At 32.9% G+C, this 16111-nt stretch overlaps 1 protein-coding gene and 1 non-coding gene across 2 annotated transcripts; one reads left to right on the top strand and one right to left on the bottom strand.

Moving 5' to 3' along the window:
* Positions 1-2298: 2298 nt before the first annotated feature.
* On the bottom strand, positions 2299-2406 carry LOC131178934 (small nucleolar RNA R71). The gene has a single exon (XR_009147941.1). It is a non-coding gene; the product is annotated as a small nucleolar RNA R71 (small nucleolar RNA).
* Positions 2407-10824: 8418 nt separating this feature from the next.
* LOC131178545 (peroxidase 2-like) lies at positions 10825-12379 on the top strand. The gene is made up of 3 exons (XM_058143494.1): positions 10825-11111; positions 11232-11426; positions 11570-12379. The coding sequence occupies exons 1-3, from the start codon at positions 10902-10904 to the stop codon at positions 12116-12118; spliced, it is 954 nt and encodes a 317-aa protein (XP_057999477.1). The 5' UTR covers positions 10825-10901; the 3' UTR covers positions 12119-12379.
* The last annotated feature ends 3732 nt before the right edge of the window (positions 12380-16111 follow it).

Below are 16111 nucleotides of genomic sequence, written 5' to 3' on the forward strand. Positions count from 1 at the left end.
CATAGCTATTTTATTTGATTATTAGTCACTTTTAGCTAATTTCATTAGTTATTTAGTTAGTTTTCCATAATTGTCAATTTTGGATTAATTTGTAATTTTTACTTTGTTTTGTAGGAAAAATGGTGTTTTTGAAGGACTAAAGAGAATTTTGCCATTGAGGAGTGTCTTCTACAGCAAAAAGATGTCAAAAACAAGTTTTCAAGCTGAAATATGCATTGACCAAGCGTGCATAACTTGTCGCATAAGCTATGCAGATCTGCATAAGGAGAAAGATCATCGTTCCAGAACCGGCGAAATGTGCATAAGGAGTGCATAGCTTATGCACATTCTCGCCTCCCTTATGCACATTCACGAAATTGTGCATAACCTATGCACCAAGTCATGCGACCATAAGTGACCCAGAATCAGCTGAAATCGCATAAGGGATGCATAACTTATGCGATCCACTTATGCAATCCATGAAGAGTTCATTAATGAGGCGTGAGATTCCCTCAAATAAGTCCTCCTAGAACATACCATTTTAGGGCTCCATGTCAGAAAAATGCTATAAATAGTCCCATTTTCTCATTTTAGAAGGGAGGCAAGGAGAAAAGAAGAAGAGGAGAAGAGAGGCAGAATTTGAGGAGTCATTTTCACCTTCCACACCATTTTTAACCAAGATTTGCAGATTTCTTCCTTCCTTTACATTTTTCTACATTTCTAGTGTTTAATTTCTTACTTCTTAGCTTAGATTAAAGCTTTATTTCCATTTAAACTCATAATATCTAGTAAGCAATATGCATAGAGAGTAGTTTACTTATGATTCAGGAGTAAGGGCTGAAATATTTTAGTTATTTTTGTGGATTTGAACTGTGTTAGTCCCAATTTAATGAATTTATGAGGTTTAATCCATTTCTTGTGTGCTTATTCACATGCTTAATGAAGGGCCCCATTAAGTTATGTTCTTAATCCTTGGTTGAAGCAGAAATGAGAAAACCAACTGATAGTTAATCAAGAAATTGGACTTAATTAACTTAGATCTAGAAATAGACTAAGGGTTAAGAGGGTTTTAATAGATTGATTAAAGAACCTAATGGGTCTTGGTTAATTTTAACTCCACGAAAGTAGGATTAAGTTAATTAAGGCACTCTTTGTCTCACTCGAAAGAGTTTTCAAAGGATTTTAGAATTAATCTCCTTTAAACCCATAAATTTCATGGATTGGGCTAGCTAGGGAAAATCCCAAAATAGCTTGAATATGAAATCCCGAACTCCTGAATCGCCTTTTTACCATTGTTAATTTCTAATCGAATTTAATCATTTGCCATTTTAAATATTGCCATATTTGAACTTGCTTATTTCAATTTGATGCAATTTTAGTTTAATTAATACATTGTTGAATAGAATATTAAATTTGCACATTTAGATTTCGTACTCCATTACCCATTAATTCATTATTTTAATTTCATGAATACTTCAATTTAGTCAACTTTTATATCGAAAATTCAATCATTAACACAACTCCTCGTGGGATCGATATCTTTTCTATATTACTTGTACGACCCGTGCGCTTGCGGTTGGGACGCATCAAGTTTTTGGCGCCGTTGCCGGGGAGTTGTTTGTTTAAGATTGAATTCTTGATTATTTTAGTTGTTTTTTAGTTTTATCTCTGTTATCTTTTCATTTTGTGTTTGTTTGTTCTTTTTCAGGTACTCTTAATCTTTTATGAGAAGAGCTAGAAGCACAAGTGATACATCCTTATTATTCAACCCTGAAATTGAGAAATTTTGTAAGGCCAACAAGAAAGAAACCAGAAAAAGAAAAGAAGCCTTGATAGAAACTGAATTAGAAGCAGACATGGCTGATGAAAGAATTAGAATTGGTGTTGGTAATGCTGGAAATGGTCAAAACAATGAAAATGAAGCCCAAGGAGAAGAAGTTGTTAATGCAAACGTGCCTAGGGGAAGTATGATGGATCATGCTTTTCCTCGTTTTGATGACTTGAGAGAGAGCATAGCAAGACCAAGAATTGATGTAAATAGTTACAAGATGGATTTTGGAGTCCTTCAAATGATTCAGAATTCTCAATTTGGGGTCATCCTTCGAAAATCCACACACACATCCAAGAAGTTTGCTATGATTTGTGACATGCAAAAACAACTGGAGTATCTCGATGATGCAGAAGGCTAAAATTGTTTCCATTCTCTTTGAAAGATAGAGCATTGGATTGGCTTGATTCTTTACCTCACAACTCAATTACAAATTGGGAGCAGCTCACTGATGTATTTCTTGCCCAATACTTTCCACCTGGAAAAACTCAAGAGTTGAGGAATCAAATGATTGCTTTTAGACCAAGAGAAGATGAGACTCTTTATGAGTCATGGATGAGATGGAAGGAGTTGGAGAGACAATGTCCACATCATGCCATTCCTAAATGGATGATAAACCAGAATTTTTACACAAATGTCACTTCTGCTATCAGAGGAATCATTGATGCTCAAACTGGAGGGGAATTCATCATTAAGCATGAAGATGAAGCTTATGAGTTATTAGAGAAAATAGCAAAGAATACCATCTATGGAGTAGTCCAAGAGGGTCAACTCCAACTCAAAAAGGCAAGTTCTTTGGAATGTATGAGCTTGATCCATTCAACATGATCAATGCCAAATTTGATGCACTCACTAATGTCCTTGCTAAGAAAATGGAGGATTTAAGTATGCTAGTCGGTTCATCATCATGCTCTGGAAGTTCTCAACAAGTTACTTATGCGGAAGGAACAATGAGTCGTGGAGTAGATTATCCTTCATATGCTTGGAGGAATCATCCCAATTTTTCATGGGAGAATCAGCAAAATCAAGCTTCAACTCGTAACTTTCCATCACAACAACAAGAGCATCAATACCAACAACCTAGGCAACCACCACCTAGTTTTCAGAAAAGAATGCAAATCTGCACCTTTACCAAGACAAAGAAGAACAAAGTTCCACCACGAGGCTTTATTACAACAAATTCTTGCTAATCAAATTAAGCGTGATGAAGAGTTGAGAGAGATGAAAGCAAGGCTGGAACAAATGCAAACACACAATAGGATCTTTGGAAAATCAGATTGCACAACAAGCATGCTCATCAAGTACCAATTCTCTGGGGAAACTTCATAGTCAAACAGAAAATCCAAGGGAGCAATGTCATGCCATCACACTGAGGAGTGGTAAAATAGTGCATAATGAGAAGAGTGAAAAGTTGAAAAGAGAGAAAATGAGGAAGATTTTGAGGAGATGAAAACAAAAGAGTGAAAAAGGGAGTGCAAGAAAAGGTAAAGAGGAGGTTGGAGAGAAAGAAGAGAAATATATACCTCCAGAGCCTTACAAGCCACAGCTTCCCTTTCCACAGAGATTTCAAAAAGCCAAGCTTGATAAGCAATTTGGGAAGTTCTTAGAGGTTTTGAAGAAGCTATATATAAATGTGCCCTTTATCGATGCTCTTTCCCAAATGCCTTCTTATGCTAAGTTTTTGAAAGAAATTCTCTCAAACAAAAGAAGACTTGAAGATTATGAGACTGTAGCCTTAACTGAGGAATGCAGTGCTATCCTCCAAAGGAAACTTCCTCCAAAGCTCAAGGATCCAGGGAGTTTTTCAATTCCATGCCACATTGGGGAATCATGTTCTGTAAAAGCTTTATGTGATTTAGGGGCTAGTGTTAGCCTTATGCCCCTCTCCATTTATGAGAAACTCAATATGGGAGATCTTAAGCCAACCTACATTTCTCTTCAGTTAGCTGACAGATCAATTAAGTATCCTGAAGGGATTTTGGAGAATGTGCCTCTGAAGGTTGGGAAATTCTATATACCTGTTGACTTTGTCATCTTGGACATGGAAGAGGATTCTAATATCCCAATCATTTTGGGGAGGCCTTTCCTAGCTACAGCTGGTGCTTTGATTGACGTGAAAGGTGAAAAGCTTACTCTTAGAATCGGAGAGGATCAGTTAGTCTTCAATATTGGCAATGATAAGAAGAAGCAACATGAAGATGTAGACTCTTGTTTGAGAATTGATATAGTTGATGAGTTAGTAAAAGAGCACTTTAGAAAGAGCTATCCGAAGGCTTCTCTTGAAAGTTGTCTTATCCATGAAGGGAGTATCAATGATGAAAATCCAAAAGAGGCTGCATTTGCACAAGATTTGAATAGTAATCCACCTTGTCCTATGGCACCAATCTTTCAAGTTGAGCAAGTGGAGAAAAGTGAAGTAAAGCAACCATCTCTCAAAGAAAAAGATGCACCAAAGGTTGTCAAGAAAGAAATGGTCGGATTTTTAGACAAAGCAACAAGGATCTTCTCATGTGATGGAAAGAAAATGAAGTATAGATTCATTGAAGCACCTATTGGAAACAGAGGCAACAAATTCCAATTTCAGCCACCATGAAACATGAAAAGAGTCTAGCTAAGGACTATAAATTAGCGCTCTTGGGAGGCATCCCAAGTCCTTTTATTTTGCTTTTGTTGATTTACTTTCATTTTCATTAATTTTGTTTTTATCTTAAATTTCCTCAAATTCAATTTTTGACATTATTAAATCTTGTCCCTTGTAGATGTATATCAATGAAGAAAGGTCAGTGAACTATTGGGAGTCGCAATCTGGTTATTGCAGAGGAAAAATGCAATCTGCAGAAAAGGAAAAGTCTGCAGCAGATAGATTCTGGCCCTTGAGCCGCAATCTGTTTATGCAGAGAGAAGAAGAAATTCTGCAGAAAGAGGGTGTTTGCAGCAGATGGCTTGTGTTTTTGGTGAGGTTGGGTGTGAGACTTTTAAGTATGTGTGATTTTAATCTTAATATGGTGGTAAGTGAGTCATTTTTGCAGTTTTGAGCTTCTTTGGGTTGTAGGATTCAAGGTAAAAATGCTGCATTTTCTTGGCAAAACTTGGAAACTTCATTTCATCATTTGTGGTTAGATGCAACTTCATGCAAATTTTATGGAGTTTTATGTGCTAAATGTTGATTTGCAGAATTTGTCTTAAAATGGCATAGTTCTCAAAGGTCTTTTATGTAGGATCCATTTTTACATGCTTGTGTGATGCCTTTTTGATATACTTTGTATATATTGATGTGTTTTTGGTGAAACTTCTCATGGTTTATGCTTCATGGAATTATATTTCTTCATTTTAGGGTATTTTTCACACTTGCAAATCATGTTTCTTTGCAATCTTAATTTTGTTGAATTGTGCATAAGCAACTGCATAGCTTATGCAATCCTGCATAACCACAATTCTTGCCATTTTTTACCTTTATTGCAAGTGCATAAGGAGAGTGCATAGCTTATGCAACTCTGCATAACCTCATTTTGTCAAATTTCATATCTGTCAAACCTTGCATAAGGTGAGTGCATGACTTATGCACATTTGCATAACTTCAAATCCTTCATTTTCTCTCTCTGCCGAAGTTTGCATAAGGAGAGTGCATGACTTATGCACTTCTGCATAACCAAAAATCCAAAACTCCAATTCTGCCGAAGGGTGCATAAGGAAGGTGCATAAGTTATGCACTTCCGCATGACCAGAAACTCCAAAAAATTCAAACTTGCCGAGGGGTGCATAAGCAGAGTGCATAACCTATGCACTTCTGCATGACCAGCAACACAGAAAAACCAAAGTTGCCGAGACCTGCATAAGCAATGTGCATAGCCTATGCACTTCTGCATAACCAAAGATTCTGAATTTCAAAACCCACCGCAGAGTGCATAAGCAGAGTGCATAGCTTATGCACATCTGCATGACCACCAACCAAAATTCCAAAAATTGCCGAACAGTGCATAAGCAGAGTGCATAACCTATGCACTTCTGCATGACCAGCAACACAGAAAAATCAAAGTTGCCGAGACCTGCATAAGCAATGTGCATAGCCTATGCACTTCTGCATAACCAAAGATTCTGAATTTCAAAACCCACCGCAGAGTGCATAAGCAGAGTGCATAGCTTATGCACATCTGCATGACCACCAACCAAAATTCCAAAAATTGCCGAACAGTGCATGAGCAGAGTGCATAACCTATGCACTTCTGCATGACCCGATTTTCTGAACAACCACTTCTGCCGAAACTTGCATAAGGGGAGTGCATAACTTATGCACTCCCGCATGACTTCGCTCCTCAAAATTTCAAGGGTCACCGAAACTTGCATAAGGAGAGTGCATAACTTATGCACTTCCGCATGACAAAAAAAAAAAAAAAAAAAAAAAAAAAAAAAAAAAAATTTTGCAAATATTTTACATAGCCTATGCAACCCTTATTGCCACTCATGCAGAACCGCACGGCTTATGCACCCTACTTATGCACATGTTTTGGACAGCACTTTACTCTGCATAACCTGTACAGCCTCTTATGCATCACCATTATTCCTTGAATTTTCATCTGCTCTATACCAGGTAACTCTTTCCTTTTGCTCTTAAATTTCACAATTCCTGGTAATTTCTCTTTACTTTGAATTTTGATAATGCACTACTTGAGACATTGAGGACAATGTCTAATTTTGAGTTTGGGGGTGCACATTCATTTTGATTTTTGCTTCATTTTTTTTACATTTTGAGTATAGGAACATCTCATCCCATTTCATTTACATATATTGTAAATATTTTACATATACATCCATACATACATATACATAACACATTTACACACACATTATACATCACTTAGAAATTATACACTTTGCACACAAATAGACTTCTTCCATTTAGTTAATGCATTGCTCATTTTTAGGAATCATGCATCATGCATTAAAATCTTTTGCCAAATCCCTTGAGTATTGAAAAGTTGCCTATGAGAGTGATTTGACTTACCTTTAGTTGGGTTTGTGGATTGAAAGTTTCCTAAGAGGTGCAAAGTTTTGAAGTGTCTATCCCTTGCCTATATCTTCTTAGCCAAAAAGCCACCCAACTAGTCCTTTAGAGATTGGAGTGTTTAGAGGGAGTTATTGGATATAAGGTAGTCAAATGATGTCTCACCAATCCTAGAACAAATTTTCTAAACCTTTCAAGGCGAAATATCAGCTTATACTTGAAAAGAGAGATGATTAGGCATTCTTTGATTTAAACCTTCTCATTTTAAACCTTTGGCCCTTTTTCCTAATTAAAATTGACCTTTGAAAACCCCTTTGAGCCTTTTTATCCCTAATTTTTCTTGAAATCCTTATTGCTACCTAGCCAATGAACCAAACACTCCAACCCTTTTCATGAGAATAATATTGAATATTAGGTACACTTTCTAAAAAATAAAAATAAAATAAAATAAAAAAAAGAAAAAATATACAAAAAAAAGGGAGAAGAAGTGCTTGTCATCTTGTAAAAGTGCTAGTATATGTGCTTTTCACTATTGCCATTCAAAATAAAAGAAATCCACCCAAAGTATTAAAAGAAATGAGTTTGGGGGTGGCATTTTTAGGGACAATCATCAAAAGAAAATGCAAAATACAAGTCTAAAGTATCAAAATGTCCCTCCATTTTTATGTGTTTTGTAAACTATGCTAGCACTTGACAATTCTCATTGTGTACTTCTCTCCTCCATATATACAAAAAAAAAAAAAGAAAAAAAGAAGAAAAAGAAAAAAATTATAATAAAATAAGAAGTGTACCTTATGTTTAAAAATTGAAAATATTATCATGCTTTGAATACTTTTTACCCATCTTTCTTCTTAGCCTCATTTTAAACCCCATGGCCTCATTACATCCCTAAAAAGACCTTTGATCTCTTGATAGTACTTGCTACATTAGTGGAGATAGGAGTAGGGAATTTGCCTATGGGATTGGAAAACTATTCATCTATTCATTCAATTCTATCATTCCATGTTGAGATACTTTGGTTATCAATTGTCCTAGAATTCTTTTTGAGCATGACTATCTCTTTTGATTTGTTGGTTTGGGGATTTTGAATGATAATTGACTTGATGGCTAAGCGGTGAAAGCTTGGATAAGCATTAGATTCTTTGCATTTTAAAGGATGGGTATATGGATTGCTGGTATGGCTGAAGGTGTGTTAAGTTACTTTAATAGGTAATTTTCATAGTTCTTTGGATAAGGCACCCCTAAAAATTTTTTGCATTTTATTTTAAAGTTTGCTTGAGGACAAGCAAAAGCTTGAGTTTGGGGGTATTTGATGCATACATTTTGCATAATCATTTAGGTTTAATTTCATAGCTATTTTATTTGATTATTAGTCACTTTTAGCTAATTTCATTAGTTATTTAGTTAGTTTTCCATAATTGTCAATTTTGGATTAATTTGTAATTTTTACTTTGTTTTGTAGGAAAAATGGTGTTTTTGAAGGACTAAAGAGAATTTTGCCATTGAGGAGTGTCTTCTACAGCAAAAAGATGTCAAAAACAAGTTTTCAAGCTGAAATATGCATTGACCAAACTGCATAACTTGTCGCATAAGCTATGCAGATCTGCATAAGGAGAAAGATCATCGTTCAGAACCAGCGAAATGTGCATAAGGAGATCGCATAGCTTATGCACATTCTCGCCTCCCTTATGCACATTCACGAAATTGTGCATAACCTATGCACCAAGTCATGCATAAGTGACCTGCAGAAATCAGATAATGGACTGCATAACTTATGCAGTCCACTTATGCAGTCCCATGAAGAGTTCATTAATGAGCTGGCAGGAGATTCCCTCAAATAATTCCTCCTAGAACATACCATTTTAGGGCTCCATGTCAGAAAAATGCTATAAATAGTCCCATTTTCTCATTTTAGAAGGGAGGCAAGGAGAAAAGAAGAAGAGGAGAAGAGAGGCAGAATTTGAGGAGTCATTTTCACCTTCCACACCATTTTTAACCAAGATTTGCAGATTTCTTCCTTCCTTTACATTTTTCTACATTTCTAGTGTTTAATTTCTTACTTCTTAGCTTAGATTAAAGCTTTATTTCCATTTAAACTCATCATATCTTGTAAGCATTATGGATAGTGAGTAGTTTACTTTTGATTCGGAGTAAGGGATGAAATATTTTAGTTATTTTTGTGGATTTGAACTGGGTTAGTCCCAATTTAATGAATTTATGAGGTTTAATCCATTTCTTGTGTGCTTATTCACATGCTTAATGAAGGGCCCCATTAAGTTATGTTCTTAATCCTTGGTTGAAGCACTGAAAGGAGAAAACCAAGTGATAGTTAATCAAGAAATTGGACTTAATTAACTTAGATCTAGAAATAGACTAAGGGTTAAGAGGGTTTTAATAGATTGATTAAAGAACCTAATGGGTCTTGGTTAATTTTAACTCCACGAAAGTAGGATTAAGTTAATTAAGGCACTCTTTGTCTCACTCGAAAGAGTTTTCAAAGGATTTTAGAATTAATCTCCTTTAAACCCATAAATTTCATGGATTGGGCTAGCTAGGGAAAATCCCAAAATAGCTTGAATATGAAATCCCGAACTCCGGAATCGCCTTTTTACCATTGTTAATTTCTAATCGAATTTAATCATTTGCCATTTTAAATATTGCCATATTTGAACTTGCTTATTTCAATTTGATGCAATTTTAGTTTAATTAATACATTGTTGAATAGAATATTAAATTTGCACATTTAGATTTCGTACTCCATTACCCATTAATTCATTATTTTAATTTCATGAATACTTCAATTTAGTCAACTTTTATATCGAAAATTCAATCATTAACACAACTCCTCGTGGGATCGATATCTTTTCTATATTACTTGTACGACCCGTGCGCTTGCGGTTGGGACGCATCATGAAGTTATTACTGTTGGAAAAAAATTTATTAGCATGCGTATATATAAGGAAAAAAAAAAACAATATATGCGTTGACATTTAAATCTGACATCCCGTAAGGTTGACATGGAATTGGCTGATGATAAATTTAACAATATATACGTTTATACGTTTAGTATTGCGATGTTAATGTAAAATGATTTATATCGTTTTCATTTCGAAAATCATTAGGAATTAAATAGAGATGAAGGCTGTTAGAATTCGAATCGTTAACCTTACTGTACTATGAAATAAAAACATTGATTATTTACCTATTGACTCAATTATGTAAAATAATTATTATAATTATTAGTTTTTGGTATATATGAAACCCATAATTTTTTTTTATTAAAAATAAACTATTTATATCTAAAAAAAAAAAAGCTCTTTAGATGATCAGAATTTGATATATTTAGTTAAACTCCCTTAATAACTAAGCTAACTTATTAGCTGTAATATTGATCAAAGTAGATACACTAATAGGCTTAGAAGTATTAATGAGAAATTATTAAATATATCTAGTGCATATTTATCATCTCTCATAATTATATGAAACACACTTTTTATATTACAGAGAGTATCCACTTTTTTATTAAAGAGCGAGCACTATTTTTTTGATACTTTCTGTGTATCTAATAATTAGCCAATATTAATTGCCTCTCCTCCTAAAAATTGTGACTAATGTCAATTATTGAGGTCACACGAGCAAGCATGTCAATTCATTTACATGTCAGCATAAATGGACTTATTATTGGCCCATAAGATACCAATATGGCTTAAATTAACAGCATTAATATAAAATTGAGAAGTCATAATTACGCATTTCCAATTGCTTACGCGTTTAGGCTGGCTTACTAAAGTGGAGAAACTTGGCGGGTTTCAACGAAATAGAGCACAGCTAATTCTTACTACCTACACAACTTGCGAATATACAAAGACCAAATCAAAACAATGCCTACTGCTCATTCCCTTCCCTTGCATGGACATAGTCACATCCACTGCCCAAGTCAAACTCAAGTTTACATATGCTCTTCATATCTATATATATATACCCATATCTCCTTGCCCAAGAGACACACAAAACCTACCACTACATCTTTCTCCTTCGAATCCAGAATTAGCATTTACACGTTCACTATAGTACGCTGTTAGAATTAACCAAATGGCTTCAAGTAGCACCTTCAGTCTTTGTGGGTACCTTCTTTTGGTTCTCGTTGCAACAGCTTCTTCCTCACTAACTCCCTCTTACTATGATGGAGTTTGTCCCAATGCTTTACCAACTATCAAAAGAGTTGTTGAGGCTGCAGTGTACAGAGAACGACGCATGGGTGCTTCTTTATTGCGTCTGCACTTCCATGACTGTTTTGTTAATGTATGTATATATATAGACCTAGTTGAGAAAAATTCTCTTCGCAAATTTAGTTTTTTTTTTTTTTTTATTTTTTATTTTTTTATATATATATATGAATTGTATTGGGTTTTTTTTGTATAGGGCTGTGATGCTTCAATTCTTTTGGATCCTTCTCCCACCATTGACAGTGAAAAGAATGCCCTCCCTAACGCAAATTCTGCTAGGGGATTTGAAGTTATCGATCAAATTAAGTCAGAGGTGGACAAAGCCTGTGGAGGTGCAGTGGTCTCTTGTGCAGACATCTTAGCAGTTGTAGCTCGCGATTCTGTAGTTGCGGTATACATCTATATATCTAATTAATCCATTTTCTATTCTTTGCATATATTGACATGAAAAAATTGAAATTAAGCACAAATAGAAGCAAATTATCTCCTCCATTGTTAATGCTTTAAAATTTTTTTTCTTTTTAAAATGCGCAGCTTGGTGGCCCAACATGGGCGGTGCAACTGGGGAGGAGAGACTCAACCACAGCTAGTAGGACCGCAGCGGAAACTGACCTCCCATCACCTTTTGCAGACCTTCCTGAGCTCATTAATGGCTTCAAGAAACAAGGTCTCGACGAGAAAGACCTTGTTGTGCTATCTGGTGCCCATACTTTAGGTTTCTCAAAGTGCGGTGCCTTCAAGAATAGGATCTACAATGAAACTAATGTTGACCCAAATTTTGCACAAAAGCGAAGATCAACTTGTCCACCCAATGGAGGTGATGGAAACCTTGCACCTCTAGACCCAACACCTGCACGCTTTGACCTTGCTTACTTCACCAACTTGAAAAATAAGAAAGGGCTTCTTCACTCTGATCAACAACTCTTCAATGGTGGCTCTACTGATAATCTTGTGAATACTTATAGCTCAAATGCGCCAGCTTTCTGGAATGATTTTGCCAACTCTATGGTTAAGATGGGCAATATAAAACCACTGACTGGAAATCAAGGCCAAGTTCGTTTGAACTGCAAGATGGTGAACTGATGAGAAATTTTCTCTGGACACCACTTAATTTTTTGCTGAAGGACGAGAATAATATTCCTTTATTTATTTATTTATTGCACAATTCTTTGATTTAGTATTTGTTAAGTTTAAATATGGTTTTGTCCATCTGTTCTTCTGAACAACATACTTGGGAGAGAAAGTAAAACCTTGGAAGTTGAATTTGTCGAATTGTATTTATCAAATATTCATTGCAATTGTGTACTTGTAACTATCAAATACAAAATTAATTCGATATTATTTAAAATAATAATAAAAGAAACTCCTTTTCATTTACCAGATGCATGGATATAAAATTTGTGATGATTATTATTATTATTAATGAAGTAAGTGGACTACTTCAAACCCCTGTCAGCATATATATATGATTGGCCTAGCTATATATATATATATATATCCAACAAAAAGAAAAGCATACATTTTAGCTTTAGCAAATGATTGGTGAAAATCATACCTAATCGCTTTCAAATACTGCTTGAACAAAGAAGCTTGTGGACGTTCGCTTTCAAATACTGCTTGAACAAAGAAGCTTGTACTTGGGAGAGAAAGTAAAACCTTGGAAGTTGAATTTGTCGAATTGTATTTATCAAATATTCATTGCAATTGTGTACTTGTAACTATCAAATACAAAATTAATTCGATATTATTTAAAATAATAATAAAAGAAACTCCTTTTCATTTACCAGATGCATGGATATAAAATTTGTGATGATTATTATTATTATTAATGAAGTAAGTGGACTACTTCAAACCCCTGTCAGCATATATATATGATTGGCCTAGCTATATATATATATATATATATATATATATATTTCCAACAAAAAGAAAAGCATACATTTTAGCTTTAGCAAATGATTGGTGAAAATCATACCTAATCGCTTTCAAATACTGCTTGAACAAAGAAGCTTGTGGACGTTCGCTTTCAAATACTGCTTGAACAAGCTTCTTGTTCAAGCAGTATTTAACGTCCTAAGCTTCTTTGTTCAAGCAGTATTTGAAAGCGATTAGGTATGATTTTCACCAATCATTTGCTAAAGCTAAAATGTATGCTTTTCTTTTTGTTGGAAATATATATATATATATATATATATATATATACACTTATCCCTCTATAGTAATTATATTTTCTTTTTAATAATTTGAATGATAATGTTGCTTGACTTTCGGGATCTAGGATTCCTTTTCTAAAGTGAGGCTTGCAATTGATGTTCTAACTTGTAAGTGCAAAGTACCTATTTAAGTTATTCTAGCCACTCTAATTATTAGAAGTGAGTTTTTTTTTTTTTTTTTTTCTCTATCGATCAAAGTTTAATTTTATGTAAAACAATTTTGGAAATAATAATATTAAATACATTGGAAAAATATAGAAAATACACTCTTAATATCACTTTTAAAAAATTAATCTTAATACATATTTAATTAGTTATAAATTAATTTGAGAATACTTTTACTATAATTAATGAAAAAGAAAGCTCATTTTTATTAATACACAAAAGAATAATAAAATAAAATTCAAAGAGGCCCACATTTAACTGGATTAGCCATGAGAATGTACAGCAAGCCCAAGTATGAATCATTATTCGGCATGACAGCCAAGAGAAAATAATCCCAACTTGACAACTCAAAGTATATTTGGTTTAACTATTAAATACAGCTGATATATATTAATGGATAGCAATTATTGTTAGCTGATAGTTGATAATTGGTAAATAATGATAGCTGATTTATATTAAGTATTTGGTAAAACTATATTTAATTGTTGCTATTAATATCTATAATTATTAATGAGAATATATTTCATATAATTTATTTTATTATTAAAATAAATATAAAATTATAAATTTATTATTTATGTTATTATTAAATAAATATGGTTATTAATTTAATATATTATATCATTTATTTATTGATTTTTTTATCATATTATTTATTATACTATTGAAATAAGAAAGTAATTAAATTTCTTTAAAAAATAATTAAATAATTTTAAAAATATAATTATAAAATTAAAAAATAATAAAATAGTTGTTATTGTTGATAAAGAAAAAAATCTTATAATTTTAAGTTTTTAGATAAAAAAAAGTGTATTTTTTTCATAATAAATAAATATTTTATATTTTTTATTATTAATAGAAAATATTTTAACTAAATTGCAATACATTAATTAAAGTGTTAAGACTGTAAATAAAAAAGATAAAATCAAATAATATTAATAATATTTATTTTTGAGTTACATGTAAAAGAATAATATATTCTAAATAAAAAATAAAATTAAATAATAGTTTTAAAAATAAAGCTGATATAAATTACAGAAGTATATTATATTAGTTACTCATCAGTTATCGGTTCTATTTTTTAAAGATTAATAAATATCTTAATTCACCTATTTGGATATTGATCATGTTAGTAGTATGCCCTAGAGCATATCATTTAGTATGTATCTTGTACATATTTTATTAATAAATGGCATTTCCACTTTTCTGTTTATATAATATATTCATGTGTAATAGAAAAGGTCCATTGATATTTTGTTAGAAATATTATTCTTAAGTTGTTAAGAATATGAGTGACAATATTTCTAGCACAAAGTATCATAAATAGGTTCACAATCGAGGATACTTCATAATAAGGACATGACTTATCCAGAAAGATTGTATTCATGTTTGTTCCCAAGTTATTTATATGATATATAAATAAGATGGAATGGTGAGTCTCATGCCATATGACAAACATGATAGGCACTTATAAATGATAAGTAGGCCGAACCAGTGACACTTATGACAAGCACATGGAGTTTACTCTTGTCAATATTTTGTCATAAATCATATAAGTGCATATAATCTTTAGACCTGAGATAGCACAGTTATCTTGTATATAGGTAGTTTGAGTTTGATCTTTGCTTTCATACTTGTCTGTGTATGGGTATATGGGCATGTGTTGGCTCCTACTAGTTATATATGGAGGTAGGTATTGATCAAGATGGAATCTGTTCCTCTAAGTAAATAGAGATAAAATCCTATGTTCATTTAATTGTTCTTGATGTTTCAAGTTCTGGCCAGACAGATAGATTTATTCGAGAAAGAGTTTCTGATGAGAAAATCTTTTTAATCAAGAACTGGAATTAAAAGAGAACATAATATTCATAGCAAATGGAGTTTGACATAAACCATGACTCCAGCTTTAGTTGGGATTTTGTAACAGAGAGATTCTAGTGCATGGTAACATATGATTATAGATTCATTTAAGGTAAACCTTATTACTAATTGGGTGGCCATGGCATGCTATGCTAGGTGTTAACCATGGTCTATGAGGTTCATAAAATGATTTAGAGAAATCATTTATGGTAAGAAAGAGTTCTAATGATATTAAGAGTTGATATCATGTCTCATTGCCAATTAGTGATGAGCCTAGTAAGTCACACACATACATAAGTTATCACCTATTTAAATATGATTTAATTAATTAATTAAAGAGTTTAATTGATTAATTAAATATGTTTGGTTTGTAATTAAATTGTAAAGTCCCTAGCATGACTTGAAACCAAATCTAGATTATTGGATGTGTAGTATAAATTAAATTTATATTTAAAGTGTTTAAATATGAATTTAATTAATGAGAAATTAATTAATAGAGATTAATTAATTAATTTATATTTGATATAAATTAATTAGAAGAAGAAAATAATTATTTTGGGTTAAGAACTCAAAATTAAGACACAGGGGCATTTTGGTCATTTTGCAGTGTGACACGTGGCACCATGAGATGGTGACACATGGGAATACACATAAGCTTGCCAAATATTTTTTTTAATCATGTAAGATGATTAAAATCAAGATTAAATATAGGTTTGACACTTGGCACAATGTGATTGGGTCACTTAAACCTAGAGCTAATCAAAGGGTGACATGTGGCAAGGGTTTAATGTGTTAACCTAGCTATATAAGTGTTGTTATGAGAAAAATAAAACACAAC

This window comes from Hevea brasiliensis, chromosome 3, assembly GCF_030052815.1.
Source record: "Hevea brasiliensis isolate MT/VB/25A 57/8 chromosome 3, ASM3005281v1, whole genome shotgun sequence".
NCBI lineage: Eukaryota > Viridiplantae > Streptophyta > Magnoliopsida > Malpighiales > Euphorbiaceae > Hevea > Hevea brasiliensis.

Bases quoted from the DNA above. Each gene is read 5' to 3' on its own strand.
- LOC131178545 (XM_058143494.1), top strand. From the start codon at position 10,902: ATGGCTTCAAGTAGCACCTTCAGTCTTTGTGGGTACCTTCTTTTGGTT. The intron at 11,112-11,231 runs GTATGTATATAT...TTTTTTGTATAG, and splicing joins TCCATGACTGTTTTGTTAAT to GGCTGTGATGCTTCAATTCT. The intron at 11,427-11,569 runs GTATACATCTAT...TAAAATGCGCAG, and splicing joins CTCGCGATTCTGTAGTTGCG to CTTGGTGGCCCAACATGGGC.